The 25761-nt window shown below is 47.0% G+C and overlaps 1 protein-coding gene and 1 long non-coding RNA gene across 7 annotated transcripts in view; one reads left to right on the top strand and one right to left on the bottom strand.

Moving 5' to 3' along the window:
* Positions 1 to 25761, top strand: part of LOC142584966 (prestin-like) — a 247453-nt gene that overhangs the window by 146031 nt on the left and 75661 nt on the right. Inside the window, exon 1 of one of the 5 annotated variants that reach the window (XM_075695352.1) lies at positions 12982 to 13139. The exons of the other annotated variants lie outside the window; for them this stretch is intronic. Within the exon in view, the coding sequence (XP_075551467.1) occupies positions 13076 to 13139 (64 nt within the window). The 5' untranslated portion in view covers positions 12982 to 13075. Of the gene's footprint in view, positions 1 to 12981; positions 13140 to 25761 lie in introns of those variants that run through there. 5 annotated transcript variants of the gene reach the window in all.
* LOC142584968 (uncharacterized) overlaps positions 1 to 25761 on the bottom strand; it is an 80623-nt gene that overhangs the window by 49157 nt on the left and 5705 nt on the right. Inside the window, exon 1 of one of the 2 annotated variants that reach the window (XR_012828992.1) lies at positions 8376 to 8605. The exons of the other annotated variant lie outside the window; for it this stretch is intronic. This is a non-coding gene — a long non-coding RNA (uncharacterized LOC142584968). Of the gene's footprint in view, positions 1 to 8375; positions 8606 to 25761 lie in introns of those variants that run through there. 2 annotated transcript variants of the gene reach the window in all.

The following is a 25761-nucleotide window of genomic DNA, read 5'->3' as shown; positions in this document are numbered from 1 at the left end:
GCTGGCAAAAATACATCTCTAGTATTAATTCTTATACAGACGAAAGAAAAGCCTGGAACAGGGTTAACAAAATAAAAGGCCGCGAAACTCATCCTCTACCATTGGTAAATACACAAGGAGACACACTCAGTGACCAAGCCGACTCTCTAGGGGTACATTTTGAAAGGATCTCTAGCTCATCCCATTATTCAGACACATTTCTGAGATACTGGCAACAAGCGGAACGATTGCCTCTGGGTCGGAAAGGAAATAGCAACCAACCTTACAACCGCCCATTCAGCATGGCGGAATTTCAGGCTGCGCTCAATGGATGTAACAAATCCGCTCCAGGAAGTGACAGAATATTGTATATAATGATCAAACATCTACACCCTGAAACCCACAAAACACTACTGTCACTCTTCAACTCTGTGTTCTCCGCTGGTTACATTCCATCCGCCTGGAAGGAAGCAATAATTATTCCAATATTAAAAGACGGCAAGGACCCAACTTCAGTCAACAGCTATAGGCCTATAGCGTTGACAAGTTGCCTATGTAAACTCTTTGAAAAAATGGTTAACCGGCGTCTGCTTCATTTTCTTGAAAGTAACAAACTATTAGATCCCCTACAGTGTGGTTTCAGGGAAGCCTCCGGGATCAAGTTGTACAAAGCAGGCACATTTCAAAGCAGAATTGCGATTGAGGGACCCGCCGTGGTTGCTCAGTGGCTATGGTGTTGGGCTGCTGAGCACGAGGTCGCGGGATCGAATCCCGGCCATGGCGGCCGCATTTCGATGAGGGCGAAATGCGAAAACACCCGTGTACTCAGATTTAAGTGCACGTTAAAGAACCCCGGGTGGTCGAAATTTCCGGTGCCCTCCACTACGGCGTGCCTCATAATTAGAAAGTGGTTTTGGCACGTAAAACCCCATAATTTCAATAATTTCAACTGCGATTGAGTTCACACACTCGTATTTCAAGGGAAGTTCTGGCTCGGACAGCACTGTCACGTCCGCGTTATTTTTTTTTTTCTTCTTATGTGCGACATGTTGGCATTAGCATGTGACAATCGTGATCGGTTCCGGCGCTGCTACAGAACGTGAAATTTGGAAAGGATGAAATTACCTAACCGCAGTGCTGTTTTTCACTTCGACTATACCTTGCATCAGAAATAATTAAATCAGACTCAAACTCGGCGTTGAAGGACGCAAGCAACCGAGCGGAAAGTGACAGGAAACCGGCAGGATGATTGCGTTCTTGTTTTTTTTTTTTTTTGTTATTGAACTTTTGCAGCGAATAAGGAACTTACGCAACTGTTTGAATGTCATTAGCGATCTCTCCCTTCGAACTTGTCCTTGTCGGCTCTTCGGTTTAGGTGGTCGTCGAAAGTCGCGCTGTTACATTTTGAATCACGCATAACCAACTAACCCAATCTCTAACTTTTCCCAAGTTACACTTCTCTATCTTCCCGTTACCTATCTCCTTTCTGTCCGCCGTACATCTTTCGTCGCATTCATGGGGCCTCAATACACTTTTTAGTTTTCTTGGTTACGGCCAATCATCAAGCAAAGAACCTGTGTCGCTAAAAGTGTGTACGATAGCAAAGAAACTTGAAAGGATGATAATAATTGCGCAATTAGCGATGGAACGGAAAACAACTGGCCTAACGTTGTGGTATAGGAAGACGCCAGCATGGTTCACAAAACAAGCGCAGTCAGCTGATTATTTGCAGCTTCAAAAAAAAAAAAAAAAACAAGCAGTAGTGTGCTCTAGTGGTTAGCGTATTTTAACCGTTGCTTAAGTGATCGCGAGTTCGAATACCGTGTGTTCGTGGTGCATTTTTTTTTTTTTTTTTGTGGCTTACTTCTGGTTGGAACACGTATACATTGACTGTGCGTGTAAGCTCGAGATAAACCCCATAAACACATTTTTTTTTCTGGCTTCGGCGAGGGCCGTATAAGATAGATAGATAGATAGATAGATAGATAGATAGATAGATAGATAGATAGATAGATAGATAGATAGATAGATAGATAGATAGATAGATAGATAGATAGATAGATAGATAGATAGATAGATAGATAGATAGATAGATAGATAGATAGATAGATAGATAGATAGATAGATAGATAGATAGATAGATAGATAGATAGATAGATAGATAGATAGATAGATAGATAGATAGATAGATAGATAGATAGATAGATAGATAGATAGATAGATAGATAGATAGATAGATAGATAGATAGATAGATAGATAGATAGATAGATAGATAGATTGTATTAAAAGAATAATAAGAAAAACCGCTGATTGTCGAGGCCCCTAGTCCAGGCCTCCGCTGGCTCTTGCGATCTTCTTAGCTCTCTCTATCAGCTTGAGCTGGTCGTCGAGGCACGAGCTGGACAGCAGCGCCTCCCATTGCTCCCTCGTGGTGTTCGTGTCGGGGTGTTGTACGTTGTGTAGTGTGCACTCCCACGGAATGTGGTATAGGGGATGAGCAGATTAGAGTACTTGTTCCTGTGGTGGGACCGCTTGCAAGTTATACCGGCTAAACGCGCCGCTTATAGGCGGCGAAATCGGGATCGTGTTTCCTGGCTAGTACTTTACCATGGCCATAACTACGAATACAAATAGTGATAAAATGAGCATCATGGAGGAGACGGAGGAAATAACTTTATCGCGTTCCCTGCGAGTTGGTGGGGAGGGCGTTTGTTTTCGTAGAAGATGGGAAGGATGAGCACAGATGGCAGCACAAAGGGGCGCGTTTTTTAGACGAATGTTGCGAAAATGTAACAATGTGTACACGCAGCTTTAAACGGACTTTGCTTCTGTGTTTAACGCCGTTCATCGGAATGTTGCGGAATGCCTAGGTGACGGCCAGGATTTCGTGGGTCCTGGCGGCATCCTCGGCTCGCTGGACGTCCCATGAACATCATGGAATAATCTTTTTTTTTAATGCGTTCAAGAGCTGCAAAACATTATAGATTAAGAATTCAGGCTTGGGAAGGGCTTGTCTAACAAAGCAAATCGGCAACTGCAGGTCGCTGAGAGAGGCTCCGAACCGCAATATTCTAAAACATATTGTAGTTTTTGATACTGACGCTTTGCCAGAAATATATAAAAACAGAAAACGCACATTGTGATTCAAGTGCAGTGGTCCTCTCCGACTTGCAGCGCAATTCGAATGCGTCAATTTAACCCTTTACTGCACAATTTTTAGTTTCCTCAAAGTATTTTTATGCAGTTCTATGGAAGCATAACAGTAGCTATACTCCCATGGAAACTAACTTAAGCGAATTTCTGTGGTTTGAATTTGCAGAAAAGGGTACGTTGCGTATTTGCAACAACGTGCAAATAAAGAAGACGTTGAAGGTGTAAGATAGACTTAGGGCCATTCATACTCGAATGTTTATTTGCACGTGCCAATCATTGGTGCACCTATGATTTAGTGTGGAACAAAAAGAAGCAGTTGTACTTGCTTGTGCACCACAGCTGGTTCCCACACTTTGTGCAGTACGTGGTGCAGATTCCCGTGCGGCCAGGAAGCAATGCAGTGCTTTCACGTTATTGTCAAACTTTACAACATAGAAGCACAGACGTAAGGCTGTGCCCGTGACGACGCTACGCGGCAGTGTGCGGATGCTCCGCATCCTTTTGAAAAAAAAAAAAATCGACCAGAAACCATTTTGCACCCATATTGAATCGTAACGGATTTGCACTCGTCGTTGTCGTCACTTTTGAAAAGGTCGCTGCGTTCACTATCAGGAGGAATTGCTCGACCGTAAAAGCGTTTGGAAGGCATTTCACTTTTCCGAAGAAAGTAAACCAAGTACACGTTGTTGCATTTGCGCAACATAGCAACGTTCCGTCGCCAGGAACAAACTATTCCGAGATAACAATGTTCTTTTTTTTTTTGATCTACAGAGTCAGGAAGATGGGGAGCTTCGCGTAAGAATTTTTTTGGGGGCTTGCTCGAGGGCACACGCAGCCTCCGCCACGTTTGTTTTCGTAGAAGATGGGAAGGATGAGCACAGATGGCAGCACAAAGGGGCGCGTTTTTTAGACGAATGTTGCGAAAATGTAACAATGTGTACACGCAGCTTTAAACGGACTTTGTTTCTGTGTTTAACGCCGTTCATCGGAATGTTGCGTAAGTGCAACAAGGTGCAGTAAAGGGTTAAGCACATGTCGTCTGTGAAGCACGCGCGCACACGTGTCAGTAATAAAATGATAATATTCCTAATTTCTTTGTCTGGGCGGTATGAGAAGCGCTAATCAAATGCTGACAGTAATCCTGCATGCCCGGCGCCCTTTCTCGGCGAGCACGGATCGCCGCTGGCTGCACGGTTCTGGCTCGCTGGCGGCACACTCGGCAAACGCTGTGAGAAACAGCACGTGTCTTTACTCCTGTCCGCATTATTCTTGTCTTCTTCGTTTGTTAAAGTGACAATATACTTGGAAGAATTTGCGCGCGTCATCATCCAGTTGTTGTCGATTGTAAGCAGATTGTGGTTGCATTTTTAGTATGCGACCTTTAGCTGTAGTCTTTCTTTCTTTCTTTCTTACTTTCTTTATTTTACAGACAGTGAAATAAATAATTTAGTGGTTTGCACATATACAAAGGCGCAAAGGGAGACATTACCGTACAGCCGGAGATCAGCATTAAAAAGCTTGTTTTACGGAATTCGTCGTTTAACCAGCATAGACAAGACTGGAAAAGCATAAAAGTTTTATTTGTTCTATTCCAATCTGTTTTATTCCAAATACGCCATTAGGCTTCCCTGATAGATCAAAATGGCTCTGGTCCAGCCCGTGTGGGCGGGTCCGCCCCAATTTGGGCTGAGCCATTTCGACCTATCACGGAGGGCTAATGGCGGATTTGGAATAGAAACAGATTGGAATATTAACGCTATAGCGTTAAGGAGCTCGTGTCGCAGAAAAACCGGTATCGGCGTCGTTGGACGTGAGCGAAAAATCCCGGAAGGCAATGCATAAATAAAGACAACTTGCAAGATGGGCGGGTGGGTGGGAATCGAACCAGGGTTTCCGGAGTGTGACACGGAGATGCTACCACTCAGCCATGAGTTCCATGGTTCAAAGCGGGACAAAAGCACCACTAGTGAACGCGGTGTTGCCCTAGAAACGTGCCGTAGAAAGTTATACTGCGGTGTATATAGGTAATTATGAGCATGTAAATCACAGAAGTCGCAGTTAAACGAGTAGCGAAGTACGTTTCCGCTACATTTCGTCTGCGCTTGGCGCACACGCAGAGCCATCTTGCGGCAAACACAGAAGACTCCCTCCTCGCAATGTACGGCGCTGTCCCGACAGGTGGCGCGCCCCTCGCCCGCTTCTCCCCTTCGTCTCGTTTGAGCGCATTGGGGCCGTGCGGGGGCCGGTGCGAGGATGCCCCAATACCCTTGCGCTTAATAAGTTTTCTCGCTCTCCCCCATTCCAGCTTCCAGCGTGCGTCACTCGAACCCTCGTGTTTAGGAGACGCGGCTCCTCCTTCCGCTCACAGCGCGATTCCTAGGTGCAGCGTCCGGTGCGGGACGCCTCTGACGTGATCGCTGCGCCGTCGCGCGTCTGGTGAGAAAGCGTCCCCTGCGATGTGTGCTGTGCTGCTGGCTAGGGGTCATGCGTCTGCGTGGTGCACCCAAGCGAGATAGAGGACGATACCATCGAGGCGTCAGCCCCATAATCGCGTCCGCCTTAATGGCGCGTCGCGGCCCGGCAGTCTGTGCTGATCACGACGTTTGGCTCGCGTAGATCGTTTCTCCCTCCGAGGCACCGAGTTCTTCGGTTCGTCCCACTTGCTCAGGCGCATGTTTCGTCTTTGCGTGACTCAAGAGTATGCCGAGCGAATAAGTGCGCGGTGCGAACGGGGTGCGATAACGCTATCGCGTTCCACTCTTGAAGGCGAAGCTTAAGCGACCTCCAAGTTTTTTTTTTTTACGTTATCCCCGCCCTGTACTAATTTTGCTTCTGCACAGAGCTATATCGGACTCAGTTGCTGCGGGTAAAATAAGACTTCAGTATTTAACAATTACAAAATACCTTTCGTATATTACTGGAAACGCTCATTAGAATCTCACACACCACTACACGAGCAATATTTTCTGTGAACATGGAGGCCAGTAGAGGCGCCTGGCAGCCACAGGGTTGGCATAGAAACTTTTTTGGAGAATATAGGTAACTTAAGTGCTTGTCTCCTGTGTTGAGTTCTCTGAAGTAAAAAAGAAAAAGATAAGTGTGTTACTTGAGTGACATCTAAAGTTTCAAGGTACCAGATCAGCAAGGTAACTTGTCACGAAGGCTAGACGTAAAGAGAAAATTATATTTTGAAGCCTATTAGAGCCTCTCTAGCGCATCTTACTCTCAACGACGCATTATCTAAGTGGCAGAAAGATTACGTCACAGGGCTGTGACATTCTATCTCAACTTACTGCGCACAAACAGGCTACAAAGAAAAACTTGCGAAGGGACTAAGGGTACAGTGACAAATGACACTAGGGAAGGTGTAAGACCACCAAATTTTTGTAGCAGCATGAAATTTTTTACATTCCGAGACAAATCGCTACTCAGTTCGAGAGGCCGGTTCCAGTGTACCCAATAAGAGTATTATCATGCCATTTTTTAAATTTTTTGTAATACGCTTGTGCAGAATTGCAAATCTAGTCTTATTTGCGTTCATGGAGGAAGGAACTCTTACTATAAAGGTGTTCCACAGTGTTCCCACCAGAAACTACTGCAGCATTCACAACAGCGTTGCTTCTTCACAAAATATCGTGCGTTGTCTTTGCTTTCTTCCAACTGTGACGTCATTTCTGACATTCATTTGTCACAGAATTGCACTCTGCGAGAGCGCGATGCGGCATCGCATATATAGTGTTTGTTGGCTTCTTACGATATGACTGTATGTGTATACCTGCGCGGTGAGGTCACGACGTTGTCATCTCCTGGACAGAGCAGTTTATTGCCGTCAAATACGTCACTACACACACTCTCGCTCAAACTTTCTCGGACACGCGCGCACTCATGCACCAATGCAGCGCAGTCTCATAGCAATAAGTAATGACTGATGAATCCTAGCAACAAAATGTCACGCCTGCATATCATCCACGCACGGGCTATGCTTTGGCATTAGCAAATGTCATAAATTCCGGTGGGCATTCGCCTTCTCCATAACAATTAAGCCTCCAGTGCTGCTTAGCTAATGCACTGTCTGATTTTTGTACGGAACTTGCTTAAAAGGCTAAGGCTATGGATACGCTTGTGTTCTTGAGTGAAGACTATCTGCAAACGGCGAGCACGCGAGACATTGGAGCTTATACACTGCAGACCCGGTGGGGGCCGTGGCTTTTTGTTTGCAACTAAAATTTATGTCCGTATGTCTTAAATTGCGTATAACGGCAACTGTGAAAACTTCACGCAATAGTGAATTGCTGTGCGCTGGGCTGCATAAGGATGACGCCACAGACGGAGCCACATGGTTTCCTCGGAAGTAAAACTGCATAGTTGAAAAATTTGTCGGGTCGAGGCATCAAGCCAGGGATAAGAGCCAGGCCGAATAACTACCGTTGCCAGCTACCTAGTACCAGTGGGGCAGAGCTAGATTCGATGGGCTTTTCAGCTTCAATCACGGCCAGCTTGACGCACTGAGTTTATTATCGTATTTGTTCGCCTAATGCTCGGTACCGTTTTTTTTTTTATCTGAAAATTGAAGTGAAGTCGAGGGGTGTGATAATATGGCGGGGGAAATTCTCCGACAGAATGGTCTAGGTACTAAACAGAAAAATGAAGTGGCTGTAAATCAGGGTTCTCATGTCAGCCACCGTAACCTGAAAGGGACACTAAAGTGAAAAATGATTTCTTCTGCATCAGTAAATTACCTTTCTGCAACACCGAAAACACCACTCTTACAACGATAAGACGTCTGGTAAGCCAGAAAAAGCGCAAGAACGAAACACGGGTGGCGACGCCTACTTAAGTTCCCGCACCTGGGGGCTGTGACGCCATTTATTTTTATGGCATCTTCTAGGGCCTACTAATTATATATAGTAGTACAGACTGACCACATTGTGTTCTAAAGGAACCAAATATGAAACATGGCAAGCTTCGGGAACCTTTATTCAGCCAACGCGGCCCAAATGCGAAAACATACTTTGGAATCCCTGACGTCACGCTGACGTACCGGCACTGGGGTTTCGGCACGAAATTCAAATACTGATATTTCGACCTTCATTTTCTCATCTAATAATCAAACTATTTTTTTAAATGACTGCCTGCAGGGTTCTGAAACAATGCTTTATTAGTTTAAACTGATTTATTGTTTCGCTTTAGTGTCCCTTTAAACAACAATAACAAAAATACATCATTTCCAAGCAGCACTTACCTTTGATAGAAGACCCCAAGCCCTACGGAAGTAGAAACTACAAAGACCCTTCATTTTCAAACGCTAGATGTGCTCTATGGTGTGATGAAACTAATAAAGGAACTCTGGCCCGGACTGTCATCACTGAGTCCGCGTCAACACTGATGCCGCTTCAGCTCAACACGTCAACACGCGCTTCAGCTCTGTCTTGGCTGTCTTGGATGTCTAGCGTCATACTTGGAGGTGACGCTGGATGCATCACTTCTAACGTCGGCACGAAACAATGCCAGTGTTAGCTACCCACGCGCAAGTAAAAAGAAAAAGAAAACCCCGAAATTGCCTAAACCTCGCTGTTTGGGGTCTGTATTGTAATGTATTGGCGATTTCGTTTGCGCGCGCCGATAGTCTGTACGGTATGCATGACGCGTAACAGACGGAACTCGGCTGCCTTGCGTTGTCGTCACCACCGTTCAAAACGGGCAGACGACTGCCGCTGCAACCGTTTGCGAAGTTGCGATGATTACTCGAGGGAAAAAAAAATCGCATTTTTCATGGCCACTGTGGTCGGTGGGAGCATTCTGCGAGTAAATGGTGTACATAACCTCTGTGCACGCACACCCTTCTACGCATCATTTATTGGGGCTCGCATGTATGGTAACTGCACGATGGTCTTCTTGTCGTTCAGCTGAAAGTAATTTGTCATCGTCTTCGTTTACAACTTCTTTTGAGGAGTGCTTAAGCTGGTGAGTCATCATGGTGGGCGGGCCATAGCTTGCAAGGAAAGACGCGAGATCAAAACGGATCTCTAAGCTTTGGCTGAGCGCTTTGTGCGCCTTGCAAACATTTCAAACAAACCGCGTAAAATTCTGCCCTTTTCATTGCCACGCCACGTGGTCTGATGTTTGCCGTAACTCACCTTCCTTAAGGCATCGATAACCAAGGCGACGATTTTTCAGTCTCTCGTCGTTCTTCGACGTATTGTGGATAACCTTGACATCGCTGAACCGCCATTGTTAGTTATATTCTATGCTGCTTCGTCACCCCGTACCTGAAGTCGTGCTGACACATTCCGATAACGGCGGAGTGTCTCATTCGCTCCCCTACCGTGTGCGAAAATTGTTCAATAACTAATCAATTATGAATCATGGGACCGCCGTTTACGTCACTCAGAGAAGCTGAAGTCTACAACTTTTTTCCTGTACACGACGTGTTGGCTGCATGGGGAACTTCAAAGTGCTTGCCTGCTTACGTCGCGCAGTATCCCGCGCAGCTTCTCTTCCGTTATTTGCGATATCGAGTTCATTCATTGCCTGACCAGCTTCAGCGTCTTGAAGCAACTCTGAGCTTATGTGTCAGTGCTCTGGGGCTATATCAGTGACGGCGCGGCGGCGTTGTCATTCTCTATCGACTGCATAGATTTTATGAAACTCTACGATCGACGGCGCATGGCACGCGCACAAGTACAGGCCTCTGCGGAGACATGGGGCGCGTTTGGCGGCAAAAACGACCAAAGGAAGTGGACGCACCGTCAACGCTATATACGTAGCTCAATCGCCTGAGTGGCAGCGCCATGGTAGAGTGTACTATTATAGGATCTTTGTGGCCAGGACAGCGTTCTGCCCTCCGCTGCTGGCGTCAGTGTTGTGCGAACGTGCAAGCTTTTCTGCTGAGCTGCTGTGTCTATGCGTCGGTCTTAGCTGAACGGGCAATCAGCAACAAGCTAACGTTATCTAATATTTCACTGGGCGCTGACCAAGGTGTCGAACCCTGAACCAGTGTCCGAACCGAACGCGAACTGTACTCAAACCGGAATTCTAACCGGAACTGCACCCGAACCGATATCTTTAGAACGTGCCTGAATTCGAACCGTACCTGAACCGAAAGAAATGAAATATAACGGTTACCGGTTCGGCACGAAATGGTTCAAGCTTGTATAGGCTGCAAACGGGTGCTCAAATACATGAGCGATTCTTCGAATTAATTACTTTCCAGTCGGCGCACCCCGCGAGAACATCGTTACGGCTCACGAGTACCGTTGTGAGCGAGAATGGGGATAAACGATGAGTACGTGCCGATAACTATGTGGCAACCTCTGCACACACGCTTGCACTTCTAAACTCGGCCATGCTAATCGTGTTCTGCGGTCGAAACGTTCGGTGGCACCACAGAGCCGGCGTTTCTGTTGAAGCTCCCACTTCGGCAGTTAGGCCAGCTCGATACTAGTATTACTAGATAAGCAGTAAAACGCTTATTCCAGGACACACAGAGACTAGAAAAGGATGGTGACCTCGAATATGTAAAGTAGGTAAATCAGCTAGGTCATGAGCTCCGTTTGCTGCAGCACTAACATTGTGGTCACTAGTGGATGCCGTCATCTTCTCATTACGTTGTTGCAACGGCTGTAAACGGCACAGCAAATTTGCTTTTTCTGGCCTGCCGGTGTTCAACGCACGTTTTGGTGTCTCCGAGCAAAGTACAACGAGCTCTTCGATTTATGAAAATTGATTGCAGGACCGAATGTGCGTGATCCGGACAATTTTGTCTGCGTTTAGTGAGTGCATCGCCCATCATGCCCAACACGTGCACTTGCGCAAGCAGGATTGCTCCGGTTTTTAGCACAAACTGTTCTGTCTGTATCAGAAAAGTCATAGGCTGCGCAAGGCGAAGAAGATTTTAGGAGCAACCCTTGGTTCCTATATGTGAAGGACAGGGAGTGAAATTTATAAGCGAAAAGATCAGAGCTCGGACTTTCAAGAGAGGCCCGCCACGCGTTAGGGTGACCACGGTTTGAACAGCAGGGTGCTGATTGTCGGTACCAGGTAACCCGTGTGCATGTGTTCGTCCCTTGGGACTCTGTATACTTCCCCTGCAGATTCAAGTGTCCGACGTTAGGTCACCTGTCAGAGCTTGTTTCGGCAAAAATGCAACCGGTTAGCGGTAATTTGTTACTGAAAAGAAAGTAATAGAGTTGCAGTGAGCGTTACCGAGTAAACAATGTAATCGTTAAATTGCAAGATTACCTATACACGTATTTGATTACAAGTAATTAATTAATTCTAATTAGTTACGTTTGATTATGAAGGATATATGTACAATGGAACGCGCTCGCGCCATGGTCAGAGCGGCGTCAAACAGACGTGCCGGCGCGAAGAATACGTCGGAAACGCGTTACACCTGGTCAGCTGGAGTGGCCTCCTATACGTTGCAGGTAGCGGTGTAAGTATCGGTATATAGGTAACGGATTAGTGGTGCGACAAAGGGAGCGCGAGGTTGTAGTGCTGAGACACCGCACCTATGCAAGCGCATCAACTCTGCTTGTAACACTTGAGAGAACGCAGGTTGCGGCAACTAAACTTCTGCAATATTTGTCACCCCGGCAGTTTTATAAAGGCACGAAGCCGCAGTGTTACATATGCGACGTTTACTCCAGTGCGAAGTTCTATTCGATCTTCGGCCTTGTCCTTCGAAACTAAAGAAAGAAACAAACAAAAGAAAAAGCTACAGAAATTCCGCGAATCGTCTACTAATGCGCACGCATTCTTTGGCTCGGCTGTGACTTCGCTTTTGGTTACATGCTCTTCCTGGCTTACGCGCGTCTACCCATGGCCTTTCCGGTGGCAAAGAATGCTTAGGCTTTAGTGGACAATTGTCGGTTTCTGGCCGCGTCCGGCCCCTTCAAAGTGATCGTGCCACTTGAGCAGGAACGCCGGGCATGAGCGCGGCTCGACAGAGAATGTGTGATTGTGAAGAGGATGAGGCGCTATTTTCTGCAGCCCTTTCAGAGCGGGCGAAAGGCACAGCTGCTGCGGTAGCGCGTGAGGTGATGCGTGAGGGGAGAGTGTTTCGCCGCGATGCCGTCACGCTCTCGCAAGCCTGTGTTATGCGCGCAGTTCCTATAGACCGCTCAAGCTCTCGCCTGCGTTCTGATTGCACATGGGTGATGCCCAATGAAAACGCGCCAAGCGTGTCAACGCGCTCGCTTGAGCGCGAGTTCGTAACTCGAAGGACGCTCAGCGGTGTTTCAATTGGACATGGCGCCGCCCCCAAAATCTCAAGTTGGCGCACACCCAAATTTAAGTAGGTCCATCTCCAAATTTCGAGCCGGCCCACCCCCAAATTTAAGCTGTGCCACAGGCAGGTTCCGAGTTGGCCCACCCACAAATTTCAAGTTGGCCCACCCACTAATTTCAGTTGGTCCACCCCTACTATAAGCTTCCCCACGCGTTTTCTATGGAACTATGTATCTCTGTGGGTATTCTATCTTTAATTTCTTTTTCGTTGTTTAAATTGTCCTTTATCGTTTACAAAGCTATCAATCTGCATTTGCACTACTATAACGATTAAATGTATTTGCAAATTGCGCATTTTTGTGCAGATACAAGGCATTGCATTTTTCGCGTGACGAGGCTAGAGTACTTTACAAAGAATGCTTCCGGCATTAAGAAAAAAGAAAAAAAGATCGCACACAAGAGGCGATGCACAGCGCGCAGCACAGGCCTAGCACACCCGAGAAGGTGCCTGCTGCCGAGAAAGAAATGTCGCGGGTCGACGTGCCCTCCTCTCACCTTCTCTCCCGGTGACTCTGCCGCTTCGCGTTTTTCTTTTTTTTTTTCTTCTCAGCCATTCCGACACACTTGCTCGTGCGCTGTGGTGTCGGTGTCTTCATTGAACTGTGCAAAGGGACGACTGTTTAACGAGCACGCGACTGATTGAGGGGCACGATGGAAGCCATGGGCACGACGGTTCGGAGACTCTCTTTGTGGGCCACAAGCCGGTTACGAAGAGGCAAGTCGCACTTCTCGCTTTTTTTTTTTGTTTATCTCGCACTCGTGCAAAGAAAAAGGAAAGAGAGAAGAAAAGAAAGGGACCTTCTGAAGTTCGCTTCGTGGAGTAAGAACTTTCCATATACGCGTATTTAGTGCTTCGTTGAGGCCGAATGAAGACCCACCGTGGTAGCTTAGCGGCGTTGTGTTGCTACACACGTGGGTGCGGGTTCGACTCCCGGTCGCGGCAACGGCATTTCAAGGGGGGGAGGGCGAAATTCAGAAAAAAAAAAAACACGCCGGCATACCGCGTGCGCTGGGCGTACGTTAAAGAGCCCCGGGTGGTCCAAACTATTCACGAGTCCCAGCCTACGGCGTGCCTCAAAAATAAGATCGTGGGTCGGCGCCTTATAGACCAGGATTTTGGGTTAACTTAATTTAGGTCGAGCTCACGTTGTCGAGGTGCGCCACCGGTGACGAAGGTGCTTGAGGACGCGGCGACCGAATTGCATCGCTGCGCTGTCTTCCGAAATCGGCCACGCTGTCAGCTCGGTTCGAAACCACCGAAAAGCGCATACGTGGCCCACTTCCTGCGCGGCTGCCTGCTTTTTTCGAGCTTCCCTGTGTGTAAAGGCGAGCGTCAACACGGCTGCGCGTTACGGATGCCATCGATCAGGCACACCCAACTCCAGCGCAACACTGTGACGTTGCTTCGGGGACACCACATATGTGGGGTTGCTCCAGTTCTGTTTCGTCGGCTCGCCAAGTGATATACCGCGTCGGTCTTGCCGACTAACCACGGAATCCATACGGTTGCCGCTTCTACAGAAGCGGTAACCGTAGATATTGTGGTTGGCCGTTTTCAACACACACGCACACACCGCACATAACGTGTGCGTTTATTCTTTTTTTTTTTTGTAGCCGCAAACACGCTGCTGCCACAATGCGCATAACATTTTTTTTTTCCCGCTACGCACTCGCGGCACAAGACAGTTCTGTCGCACAAAGCGGTTCACACCGTGCAGTTCTGTCGCACCGTGCGGTTCACCAAGGAGTCTCAGTGAATATGACATGTGATTCTGAGCACACGATTGCGAGTCTGATTCCAGCCTGTGATGGCCGCATTTTGATAGTGATTGTACGAAAAAAAAAATACCCATCTACTTTGATTTTTTATGTACGTCATGAGAAATCCAGGTAGACAGAAGTAATACTGTGCCTATTGGAAACGTTGTTGTTGTTCTGGTTGTTGTAGTTTTCGTCGTCACGCTGTACTGTGGTGGTCGATTCCTTACTGCTTCCGTCTCATTGCATGACTTCAAGTGCAGTATTCAAAGCAACTTCAGCTCTTGTCATGCCGGTTCAGTGCGCTTTTTTTTTTTTTTTTTACCTTTACCAAGCGAGGGGGCCTACAAGGGTAGCCTCAAATGTCCATTGTCAGAGGTATATCGCATTAACGTGAATATAACAGCACCCTTCATTCAGAATTTTTACTTCTTGGAATTACGGAAGTGTGCGTGTTTTTTTTTTTACGTTTACTGTAGTTTACGTTTTAACTTCCTCTTATCTGAAAAGCTGTCGTCAATACGCGCCTCGCTCTCACGTTCCCTCTTGAATTAATAATAATAAAGCATTGTGTGTAGCTTACGTGGGTATTGAAGGTGTGATTGATGTTCATTTTGTTTAAAAATCTCCAAACTTGGCGGGAATTCTCTCTGCTGCGAAAAACTCTTGTGCTCTGAAAGCAACTCTCATTTTTCTCGTTTTTTGTCATCCACTGTGCTCACCAGCCGCCGCCCCCCCCCCCTCCTCCATTATTGGCTACAGAAGTACTCCAAATTACGCATAATAGGTACCTTGCATAATTTCATCAATGGTCACCAGCGTTATTTGTCTACGGAAGCCAGCGCTCTAGTAATGGAACTTCGAGCCATCCGCGACGATGTGCAAGATGCCACATCTAGGCTGCCTACAATCGAGCAACTAGATGTCCTACCTGATTCCTTAGTGGTGGTTCAAGAACTCGGGAAAGCTTACAAGGCGGTGTAAATCTGCGAGACGACGCACGCGGAGAATAGTAAAACAGCTACTTGCGTCAAGGTACACTGCATCCAATGCCACGGTGCGAACCCTCAAAAAATTGCTGCTGACCAGCAGGCACGCCGCCCTGCCGATCCACGACTTCCGTCTGTTCCCCTCCCACTTCAACCCCTTAACTCACTCCGAGCCCGTGAAAAAATTCTATCCGGCAGGACACACGCTCCGTGTGCCTACACCCTCCCCTTCCACCTTACTAGGGCGGAGGAAATTGTGCTTAGCAGGCTTCGGGCCGGGGTGACACATTACACCGGCTGTGACCTCATCGTGGAACTGGTCGCATTTACCACAGGGTGCTACGTGTCCATACTGTTCGGTCCCAGCGGTGGAGGCAGATCCGTATACCTCCCAACCAATGTGGACATGTCCAGGCTTAAAATCGGAACGTTGCGCAAGCCGGCCTCTGCTGCAGTGTCACGACCGGCTATGGCCGCTGGATACATGACAACAGATTCCACAAAACTCTCTGCTTTAATTCGTACACGATACAGGCCTCGCAGCACCCATATAATACACATATACACATCAAGTATTATGCCTTAAGGGCAAGCCTTTATCCCAGCAATAATAAAAAAAGGTACTCCAAATAGCAGAGACAACGTCAACTATATACGTAGGAAATCTGGTGGAATATCACCAGGCGTCTCGATCGTGATCCTTCGAGGGGCACTGACGTAAAGGATCTCAACTTTGTTCTTTTTGTTGTTATCGAAGCGAGAGAAGACATCCTGTTGGCTGGATAGCGATGGAAACGCCGAACGTCAGAAGCCATGTCCTGCCGCACGTTTATTTCTTTCATAATATTTCTTGCGATGAATCACCTTAATTCTGGCTTTGCAAAGGTCAACCACCAAACGCGAAGTCTTGAATGTATAGCACAAGAAGAAAGCGTGTGCAAACGGTAGCACGTCGCGTGCTTGAGTACGCAGCGTCGGTGTCCGGTAACGTTTCAGCGCTTTCCCCAAATCTTGTCCGAGTCTCAGTTCGCGATAGTGGCGTCAGGTTTCGATATAAATCTTTGCAATTCAATAGGGTAGGAACTATGGGAGCATTGATGAAGTCCACCGCGATTGCCGTGGGGTCGGACCGCGGCCGGCAAGCTTCGTCACTAGTCCGGTTGGGAGACAGCTAGCTGACATCTTTTCTTACTTTTCATTTATCAACCCGGACTGCCCGGGGGTGCCCTTGGTATTGCTTTCAGTCAACGAACGTTAGCGCACGCAGCGTTTCGGGCAGTGCAGTTTATAGAGCCCAGCTGGGACGGCAAATCGAACGTATCCAGCGTTTCAGTCGCCGAGCGAGTCGGTTTATGTTACGCGCTCGGAGTTGGAAGACATGGCGAGACAGTGCGCTGCAAAGCAATACTATACGTGAGGATGAAGACGCGATGAGCTATAGTACACCATATAGACACACCTCAATCGCAGGCCAGCAACTGTTTGATGGCAACGACGGAAAAAAGCATAAATATAGCGAGTAAGCAAGTGATAGCGCATAGTCGCATGCTTTCTTTTTCTTTCTTTTTTCTCTATCTACGCCAGGTTTCTCTGCGCGTGAGCTTATACTTTTTTTTTTGAGAAGTTCGACTTATCCGTTCTCTTTCTCTAACAATAAACGGTGCCATTCCTACTATCTGAGATTTTATGAGAGCACAATTCACAAAAGGGCTGCGGAAAGAGGGCATGCGCCCTGTTGTTTTCACAGCATTGAACTTCAGCAGCACGGCATCGTCCCAAAGCAAAGATTTCATTCTATGCTATCGCTGTTCACTGACATCTTGTAAACAGCTGCGCCACTGTATACCTTAATTGTTTCTACATAGTTTCTACGCGTCCTAGAAACGACACGGGTGCTTAGGCGGGCGTATAGACACAAATCTATACGCTTTCTATCGACAATATCGAACCTTTCTACTTACAATGGAAGTATTGTATGCTTAGAGCGTATACGTGGGCCTATGCGCTGTCCGTAGAAAGTGCCTGTAGATGGAGTGCGTAATTCATGGACAATAGGGCATACACGAAGTGCTGGAGTGGGCTTTTCCACACTATTCAGTTGCGCTACACACGGTGACGGCTCTTGAGCTCACTGCTTGAGTCGAGGGTATCAGCTTGTAAACAATGAGGGTGTGTGGCTAGGATAACAGCGGATAAGGGCAGCTAGGAGAACGGCACCAGCCCCTGCGCTCCTGCTTTATTTCCACTTCAGGAGCGAGCACCGCCACCCTGCGCAAGTCAAACAAGATGTGTGGGGAAGCGCGATTGCAGAACTTCGCATATCCTTAATTATGTGCACACTTTCAACACTGGCCGAAATAGCGCCACATATAGCGCCACGCCGCACAGACAGCATCGGCGACATCGGCCCTGGAGGTAGTCCACGACGCTGTGGGCGCCATGGCATGAAAAGGCGGAGGCCTCTGTCGTGTAACACGCATTGACATCAGCTGCAGCTCGCTGACCCAATCACACGAGTCACTTTCGATGGCGAGCTAGTCCAATTTGGGATGGAAAATCGTGATCGACATTGGCTAAAGGAGCCGACCGCAACGGATAATTTCGATCCCGATAGGGCTCGATGGGCGATCGACAGTACCCCGTGTAACTGGTGTATAATACCGATGTCACATGGGCGATTTCGATCGGAATCAAGCCTGATCCGGAACATCCCTCTGAAAAGGGATGGAGGCTGCGGCCAGCAAATTCGTTACCTTTTACCTTTATTCTGCGTTTGTTATCGACCCTTAAATACGTGCTTCGTGTTGACAAACCGTCGAACCTGCAAGAAATACATTTCCTCAAAAACGAATGTATTTTCATTGTCTTCGCTGTCTTCACCCAACGAATACTCCAGGCCATGGATGGATACTGCGGCATGCTAACGTGATGTGTACTATGGATTGTACGCTCTCTTGGGCGCGCCAAAATAGCCGAAGAATTCTACGAAGGCAAAAGGAATCGCACAAAAAGAAAGAAAGAAAAATATAGGAATATTAGACATTTCAGGATTATTTGCCCATTTGAAACCCAAATTGCCCATTTAAAACTCAGTTGGAAGGAAGTTCCACGTCCGCCGGCCTAGCCGTGACTGGCACTGGCTAATACTCCCGGGCCGAATCTTGCACAGATAAACAAATGCCTAAGTGAGCGGCAGTACAGCCGCCTCCGTAGCTAAATGTATACATCATCACACTCATTGATTAGGGTGATCTTGAAGGAGACCTTCAAGTATATATGCGCACAGCAAGAAGTTTTGCGTGTTTTGGAAAAATATAATCAAAACCGAGTTTTACCTTGAAAGAAATAGATTTCGGAGAAATCAGGTTCGGCAGACGAACTTGAAGTTTCGATAACAGCCCCTGAACAAAAACAACTTGTGTATTGTGTAATGATGTGTAATTAACATGACATCGGATAATTCTAACATGGAAACTTTTACAAACTCAGATGCCGAACTTTTAAACCTCGTGGTCTGGGACACTGTGAAGAAAAGTGTGCTTCAAGCCCTTTCGCGATCTCATTTAGTGAATACGCTGTTTCTTTGGGGGATAGAACAGCAGTATGGGACCATACGGACAGTTGAACAGGTTTTTTGTTTCATAAAAACCTATAAAGTGCCAATCTTCTTTTTGGTTTCGACAAAGTTGAATGTAGCGCATTTTTGTTTTTACTTTAGTTATCGCCACAGTTCTTTTGAACACAGCTGCATGGAATTTATAGCCCATCCAATTTTTTGGTGAATGATTTTGTTGGAGACTTTTCCACGATGCTTTTCTTCGCCTATAATGCCGTGGCAAGCTTCATTCCACCAAGATGAAATTGACGGCGAGCTGCCAGACATAACCGCAAACTCTGCGGGCTCAATAGCAGAATTTGAAAGCGATACCACAGAGTCAGCTCTCCGTTGCTAATAACAAGTAGTCAGCGCTTATAAACCTGCATTTATAGCAGATTTATAAGTTTTATATTTAATGAGCTGTCTTTGCCATACAATAGGAGCCTGACGTGAAAGCGAAATTTCGAAAGTGTTGGGTAAGTGATCGCTACTTGTTCCATTGTCAAACGTCTACCAAAATGAAATAGTCATACGAGCAGAAGAGAAAGTCAGGTCTAATGAAGAAGAGAATCGCCCACGTAGAAAAGTAATTCGATCTGAATTATGACACTGAATTTGTTGCCGTGCATCCAATTCCACAACCTCTTTCCACAAGCATCCCTTTTATGTCCTCAAGAAGTATGTTGAGAAAAGTCTCCTGCCAGGAGCATTGCATTAAAACAGTTTCGCTACACCGAGTCCGGGTGACCATTGACTTGACTCCGTTCGGGGAATACGCATTAGCCACTGCAAACGCAGCACAACCAGGCAGTACAAAATCCAATCCCAAAATTTCGCAGTCTGGACACACACGTTCAAAAGTGACAGTTACTTTAGGGTACATTTTTGATGAGACTTATGATAGCAGCCTACCGCCTATAGCTGGGCAATCTAAACGAAACGTTCCAAAATTATTAATAATAAATGTTTGATGGGACGAAAGCCATGACTCTTGAAGTAGAATAACATCTGGAATTGGTTTGTGTACTAGATAGGCAAGGTCAACGTAACTGGGGATAGGATATAGAGCGGCAATTCGGGGAGGGAACTGGGAGGGACCGGAATCTGGCGTTCACAGTCCCCGCAAAACAAAAAGAAAACGAACCTATATAAGAAACCAAGCACTACAAGCATTTCAAGTGTGGGCAATCCCCTTTCGGATACGATACAAGAGAATCACTTGGAAGCTTGGCCGTGGATCTCGAACCGTCAGAACCCTGGCGAGGCAGCTGATCTCCTTTTTCTTCGATGCCACGAGACTTACGAGTTCGACCAAGCTCATAAACTTGAGTGTCATCTTTCGTAGCTGAGCACTCGCATTGCGTCACCTCGAGAGATGGCGCCACCTTGCATGGCGCCTTAAAGCCTCTCAATTGAAGGGGGGGGGGGGGGGTTAGGCGCTTCTACCTGAAGCGTGGGCTTAGCGGTTATGGCGTTGTGCTGCTAAGCTTGAGGTCGTGGGATCAAATCCCGGCTTCGGCGGCCGCAAATGCAAAAACACTCGTGTCCCGTGCATGGGGGGCACGTTAAAGATCCCCTGGTGGTTAAAATTATCCCGCAGTCCCCCTCTACGGCGAGCCTCTTAATGAAATCGTGGTTTTGGCACGTAAAAGCCCAAAATTCGATCCATTCTTTTTTTTTTTTTTGGCAGTGTGCTCTGTCTCCCTGGGCTCTTTCGCTGCCCGTCTCGTGACCTTCAGCCGCTTTTCTTCTAGCTGGGCATCGTCCATATGGACCTGTGCACAATATGGCGTGGCGCGGTGTGGTGCGGTGTGGTGTGGTGGGATGTGCCTTTGCGAACATGCACTACACCCATTTTGAGATTCTGGCAGTATCATCTCCAACCAACCTGCTTTGCCGGTTGCCATTTCATGCTTACATCTACTCTGGACTACGGGAAGGCCAGCATTTATTTATTTTTTCTTCTGACGCACATGAGAACTTTCTGTGCGTGCATGGCAATCGATGTGCGCTTTTGCAATCACTCTGGCACGCTATAATTTAGTTCAGAAAATTCTTACGTGCGCTTCTTTCTCGGCTACAACAAGGAGAATAAATATTCATGCGGTTCATCTACACATTTAACATTCGTCGCTCTTATTATTTTTTTTTTCGTCTTCGACAGCTGGGGTCTTGAGGAGCGCGGAATCTCGAGAAGACGACGACACCGGTTCTGAGAATCTCCCCCATCACTTATGGGCAAGAAATGCCGCGTCGTCGCGCCGACCGCAGCGAGTCTATAGCAAAATAAGCCAACTGCGAACTCCGGTTGGCAGGCAGTCCTCAACCATCTAGCCGTGTAACGTTCGGCAAGCCGCAGCCGGAAGTAGGGTGCCGACGTCATTGTAATGCTGACGAGTGCGGCATTCCAGATTCCTGCAGGAGGCCGCGCGCCTTTGTTTAATTGGTTAATTAGCGGCACTCGTTATGTGTGACTGCGATGACGATAGGGTTCCTAGTACTTCTACCAAAAATTCCACCGAAAGGCGTCTTACAACCGGATTGATCAAGATATGCAAGCAGCACAAGCTAACCGCCACAGAGAGCCAACTAATTGCCGACGTAATTATTGCTACGTGCCAGCCCATGCAGTGAACCGAGGTGCAACGACAGGGACAAGTGCCGGCTCCTTTTATCGAATCGGCTCTGTCGTTGACCTCTTCCATTGATTCCGAAATTTGTGGTGCGTCTGCATAACATTGCTCGTTATAACGAAAAATGAATTGCGCTGCATTAGGAAGTTCACAAAAACACCAACTTGGAAACCTTTTAAAACGTTTCTAGTGGGAAATCGGGCGGTAAATGGTATTTCCAGTAGGATATCCTACCCGCCGTGGTTGCTCAGTGGCTATGGTGTTGGGCTGCGGAGCACGAGGTCGCGGGATCGAATCCCGGCCACGGCGGCCGCATTTCGATGGGGGCGGAATGCGAAAACACCCGTGTACTTAGATTTAGGTGCACGTTAAAGAACCCCGGGTGGTCGACATTTCCGGAGTCCTCCACTACGGCGTGCCTCATAATCAGAAAGTGGTTTTGGCACGTAAAACCCCATAATTTAATTTTTTTTTAGGATATCCTCTACGTCAATCTGACGTTAGTCAGGGCACAGTTCGCCGAGCATTCTGGTTGTTGTTTTTTCTTTCGCCCCCACCGCGGGCGCCGCCTGCTGCCGCCCGAGGCAGCGGCGTTGCGCGGCTTGAGTTTCCGCGTAACAGAATTACGTTTTGTCGTATATTGAAAAAACAATCCGACGCTATCATCTCTGTAGGTTATGTGTTAGGCGTATCTTACGAATTTCCGAACGCATTTTACTTTGAGAAATTCAATTAGTTCCGTAACGCCTATGCGCCACGCGGAGGCCCTGCGTGGTTGGGAATGATTTTTATATAACGGACAACGCCGCCGACGCCGACACCGGATTTTCTGCAACACGGACTCGAGGTGGAAAAATCTGCCAGGCTAAGGATACCTAATACCTCTCTTCGGTATTTCTTTAAAGCCGTTGTTGGTGAGGAATGAAGCTGAAAGCACCCTTACTCAGCTTCCATAGCTGCTGTTGCGACATCTGCGCCTTTTGAGCAACGACGTGTAACAAACGGCATGAAGGAAGCGAATGTAATATGTGGTCAGAAACGCAATGACTATAATATTCGACGTCACGAAGGGATTGGAACCTGACGTGCACACAGCATACAGAACCTCGTAAACCCTCCAGAAATACCCCTGGCAACAAACTCAGTTTCCACGTCTGTTTTCCATTGACGACTTATCTTACGCATTTAGTGCGTTTGATTGGTTATGCGCTGCCTCGTTATCAAATGCAATTTCTTCACTCGCTTGTCGAATACTTAATGAAATGAATTTTTTTTGATAGCAGCAAAGTCCAGGATGGGGGGGGGGGGTACTCGCGAAAGGCATGCTTGATAACCGATACTTGGAGCGTGACGCAGAAAAATAAATGATAAAGAACATGCCAAAGTTTGAAAGAGACGTCACTATCGTCACATCTCAGCTCACAGCAGTCTGATTCATTTTCACCAGCAGTGCAAAGATCTTTCTTTCTCTCTCTCCATGTACGCGCGCGCGTGCGCGCGTGCGTGCGTGTGCGTTCGCGCTTCTGATCTCTGCTGACTGGAACAGTGACGTCACGAGCTCCAAACGGAACTTCAGATATTTGCTATATTTGCAAGTCGGAGTTGAACTGCGCACTACTGATTTATCTGTGGGAGCGCTCGGACGCATTGCCACCTTCTCAGCTATTTAGTTATAGTTTGTGCGTTTACCTTTTTTTGCGGTAAAGAATACTAGTAGAACTCTATTGGAATTTTGTATGCAAAGTTATATTGGTGACTGGTGTCGACCACAGCCGAATACGGAGCTTTCAGATCTCAAAAAAATATTTACTGTTCATACGGTGCCATATTTTTGTCACACTCTCGTTCTCGGGTATCTCGAGTGACACCTCGGAATGCCATAGCGAAGCGCGCCAGGTGCTTCGCTATTGCATATGCGGCTGGATATACATAGCGGTAATGAAGTGCATCCGACAAGGCATTGCGCATACGTAGACCAAGGAGGCATTTCTGGGAACAGTCATATTCCGTCATGTTGCCGACTGCCGCGATGTTCGCGCTGTGAGCCAAACAGAGAGGCCGCGGCAGCCCTGCGAGCCAATCAAAACTCTCAAGGTGGCGAATTCGACAATGTGATATATTTTGATAGCGCACCAGCACCCCAGTTTGACTAAGTATCGCTTATTGCAAACTCATTCGCACTGCTTGAATTCGCCTCGTACGCTACACAAGTTTCCTGCTTGACTTCTCGCAAGCTTTTCGGATGTTCACTTGCACGTGTGTCATAACTGTTCTTAACATATTGTTACGGGCAGAAGGTAGGCTTACAAACTATTTACAGGCTATTTACAACACGTTCGATGGTATACTGGAGGGTAGGGCGTCCGCACAAATCGGAATGTCGTCGTCTTCGGTAATGGACTCAGCTTCGTCTCCTGGCAGTGCTCTGTAACGATATTTGTGGTTTGACTGTTCACGTGATTTTGCCTCGTAATTGTTCGTAGCATTCGACGCATATAATTGTCATGGTTATATGATGCTGTTAATTCCAAACTGCTCGCTCCTCCGTGGCCCCTTTTGTGTCCGTGCAGCTAAGAACATGCAGTGCAGTCGTCTCACTGTTTTCAACATAAAGCTTCTTACAAAAAATTACTGCAGGGACCTAGAAATCGTTCATCTTCCATCGGAATTATAGGTACGTGGATTTGTCTCATCTTACGTGCTTAAAGTTGGAGGCGCTTTTTGTAGCGCTATATATTATAACGCTTTCATTATTATTTCGAATTTCAAAGGAATCCTGCTTTTCTAATCTCATGAAAGGAATAAAATTTCGTGCGCATGCATAGTCTGGGAGAATTACTGCACTTACGACGCAATATTTTGTTAGAATTGATTAGTTTGCAAATTCACAGAGCCGCATGAATCCAGAAGGACGCAGTTCAGTCATATCCATGCACTACCGTATCTTTAACATGCTGACTGAACCGTCGAGCTTGCAGCTCACGTTGACAATGACGCCAGAGTTCCTTCAAGTAGCTTGTAGGAGACGTTATGGCGCCCCCTCTGTCGCCATGGCGCTAGCAAACATGCCAGGCGGTCGTGTCAGTGTTTACGACGCAAGGAGCTTGGCGAAGGCATAGAATTGCCTACTAAGATACCGTATCCATCTCACAAGTCATTTGCAGCGTTACCGAAGCTACGAGGCGTACACAGGACGTAATATCCTTACGCAGCGTTATATAATTTCAGGCGTAACTGTCTGATTATTGGCGGGATTATATAGCTTTATCATTGCTTGGTACATGATACTTTACAGGGATGCGTGACATGTTAAGACCTTTGCGCATGCACGGCGTATAGTGCGAATTCCTGTGGCTGCGAGCAGACGACGCGGTGCCGATGAATACATCTCGATGAGCATTCGGCCTTCCTATTGGCTAAGGTGCCCTGCAGCTTCTGCACTACTGCAAACGAGTTCTTAGATGGACTATAGAGGGAACTCTGACGCTGCGATCATTATGTACTTCGGGAATTGCGGTTACTGCGAGGATTTGCATGAAGCAATCATACTCCTTCCTCTATCCGAAAATGGTGCAGAGACTATGTTCACATTCATAATTATTGCTATTTGTGCCATTTATAACGCAATATATTGTAACAATTTGTGAATGTACAAAGACCGTTTGGAGCTAGAGGGACAAAGTTTAGGGAAATCAATGTAATACTGATTATTCCCATGCCGGCCGAATCGCCATGCTTGAAGTCATAGGCGTACGCACAGGTGAGGACAGCAGGGACACGCCCGCCACCCCCGGTCTCTTTACGAGGGGGGGCCGGGGGGGGGGGGTTGAGTGCACTGTTATTTCCTTATCCCATTAGCGCCTTCGATGGTTTGAGCAAGGCATTCCGCAATCTGCCAGCCATTCTTCGATAATCCATCATTGGTGAAAAAAAAATACAGGCTTTTGCTTTTTGTATGTTAGGACATGATGCGTAAGCGCTAGAACCTTTATTCAGATTATCCGTTTGTTTACTTCCTTAGTAGTTAAGGATTACTGCCTTGAAAAGCGCAATGCAAGATGTTTAAGGAGGATGTGCTTCCTGTCTAGGAAGACGTACCTTTTTAATGCCTCGGTCGTACAAGGAGAGCTTTGAAAAGAAAGATACGCATTTCTGACTGCGCGATAGTCATTTTTTCTTCAAAAATATATGCGATGATCATATACTAAGTGTTATATTCTATGATTCCTTTTAATTTTTCGTTTAATGTCCACGACATCTCTCCGCGGGGGATAGCACGCGAAATAGTAGATTGGACAAGGGGTGTGTAGGAAGGGAGCGCTGGGGGCCAATGGTGATGGGCCCCGCTGATGAAAATTC

This window comes from Dermacentor variabilis, chromosome 6, assembly GCF_050947875.1.
Source record: "Dermacentor variabilis isolate Ectoservices chromosome 6, ASM5094787v1, whole genome shotgun sequence".
In the NCBI taxonomy this organism is placed as follows: domain Eukaryota; kingdom Metazoa; phylum Arthropoda; class Arachnida; order Ixodida; family Ixodidae; genus Dermacentor; species Dermacentor variabilis.
Note: the sequence above shows the minus strand (reverse complement) of the source record. Positions and strands in the feature narration are given on the sequence as shown.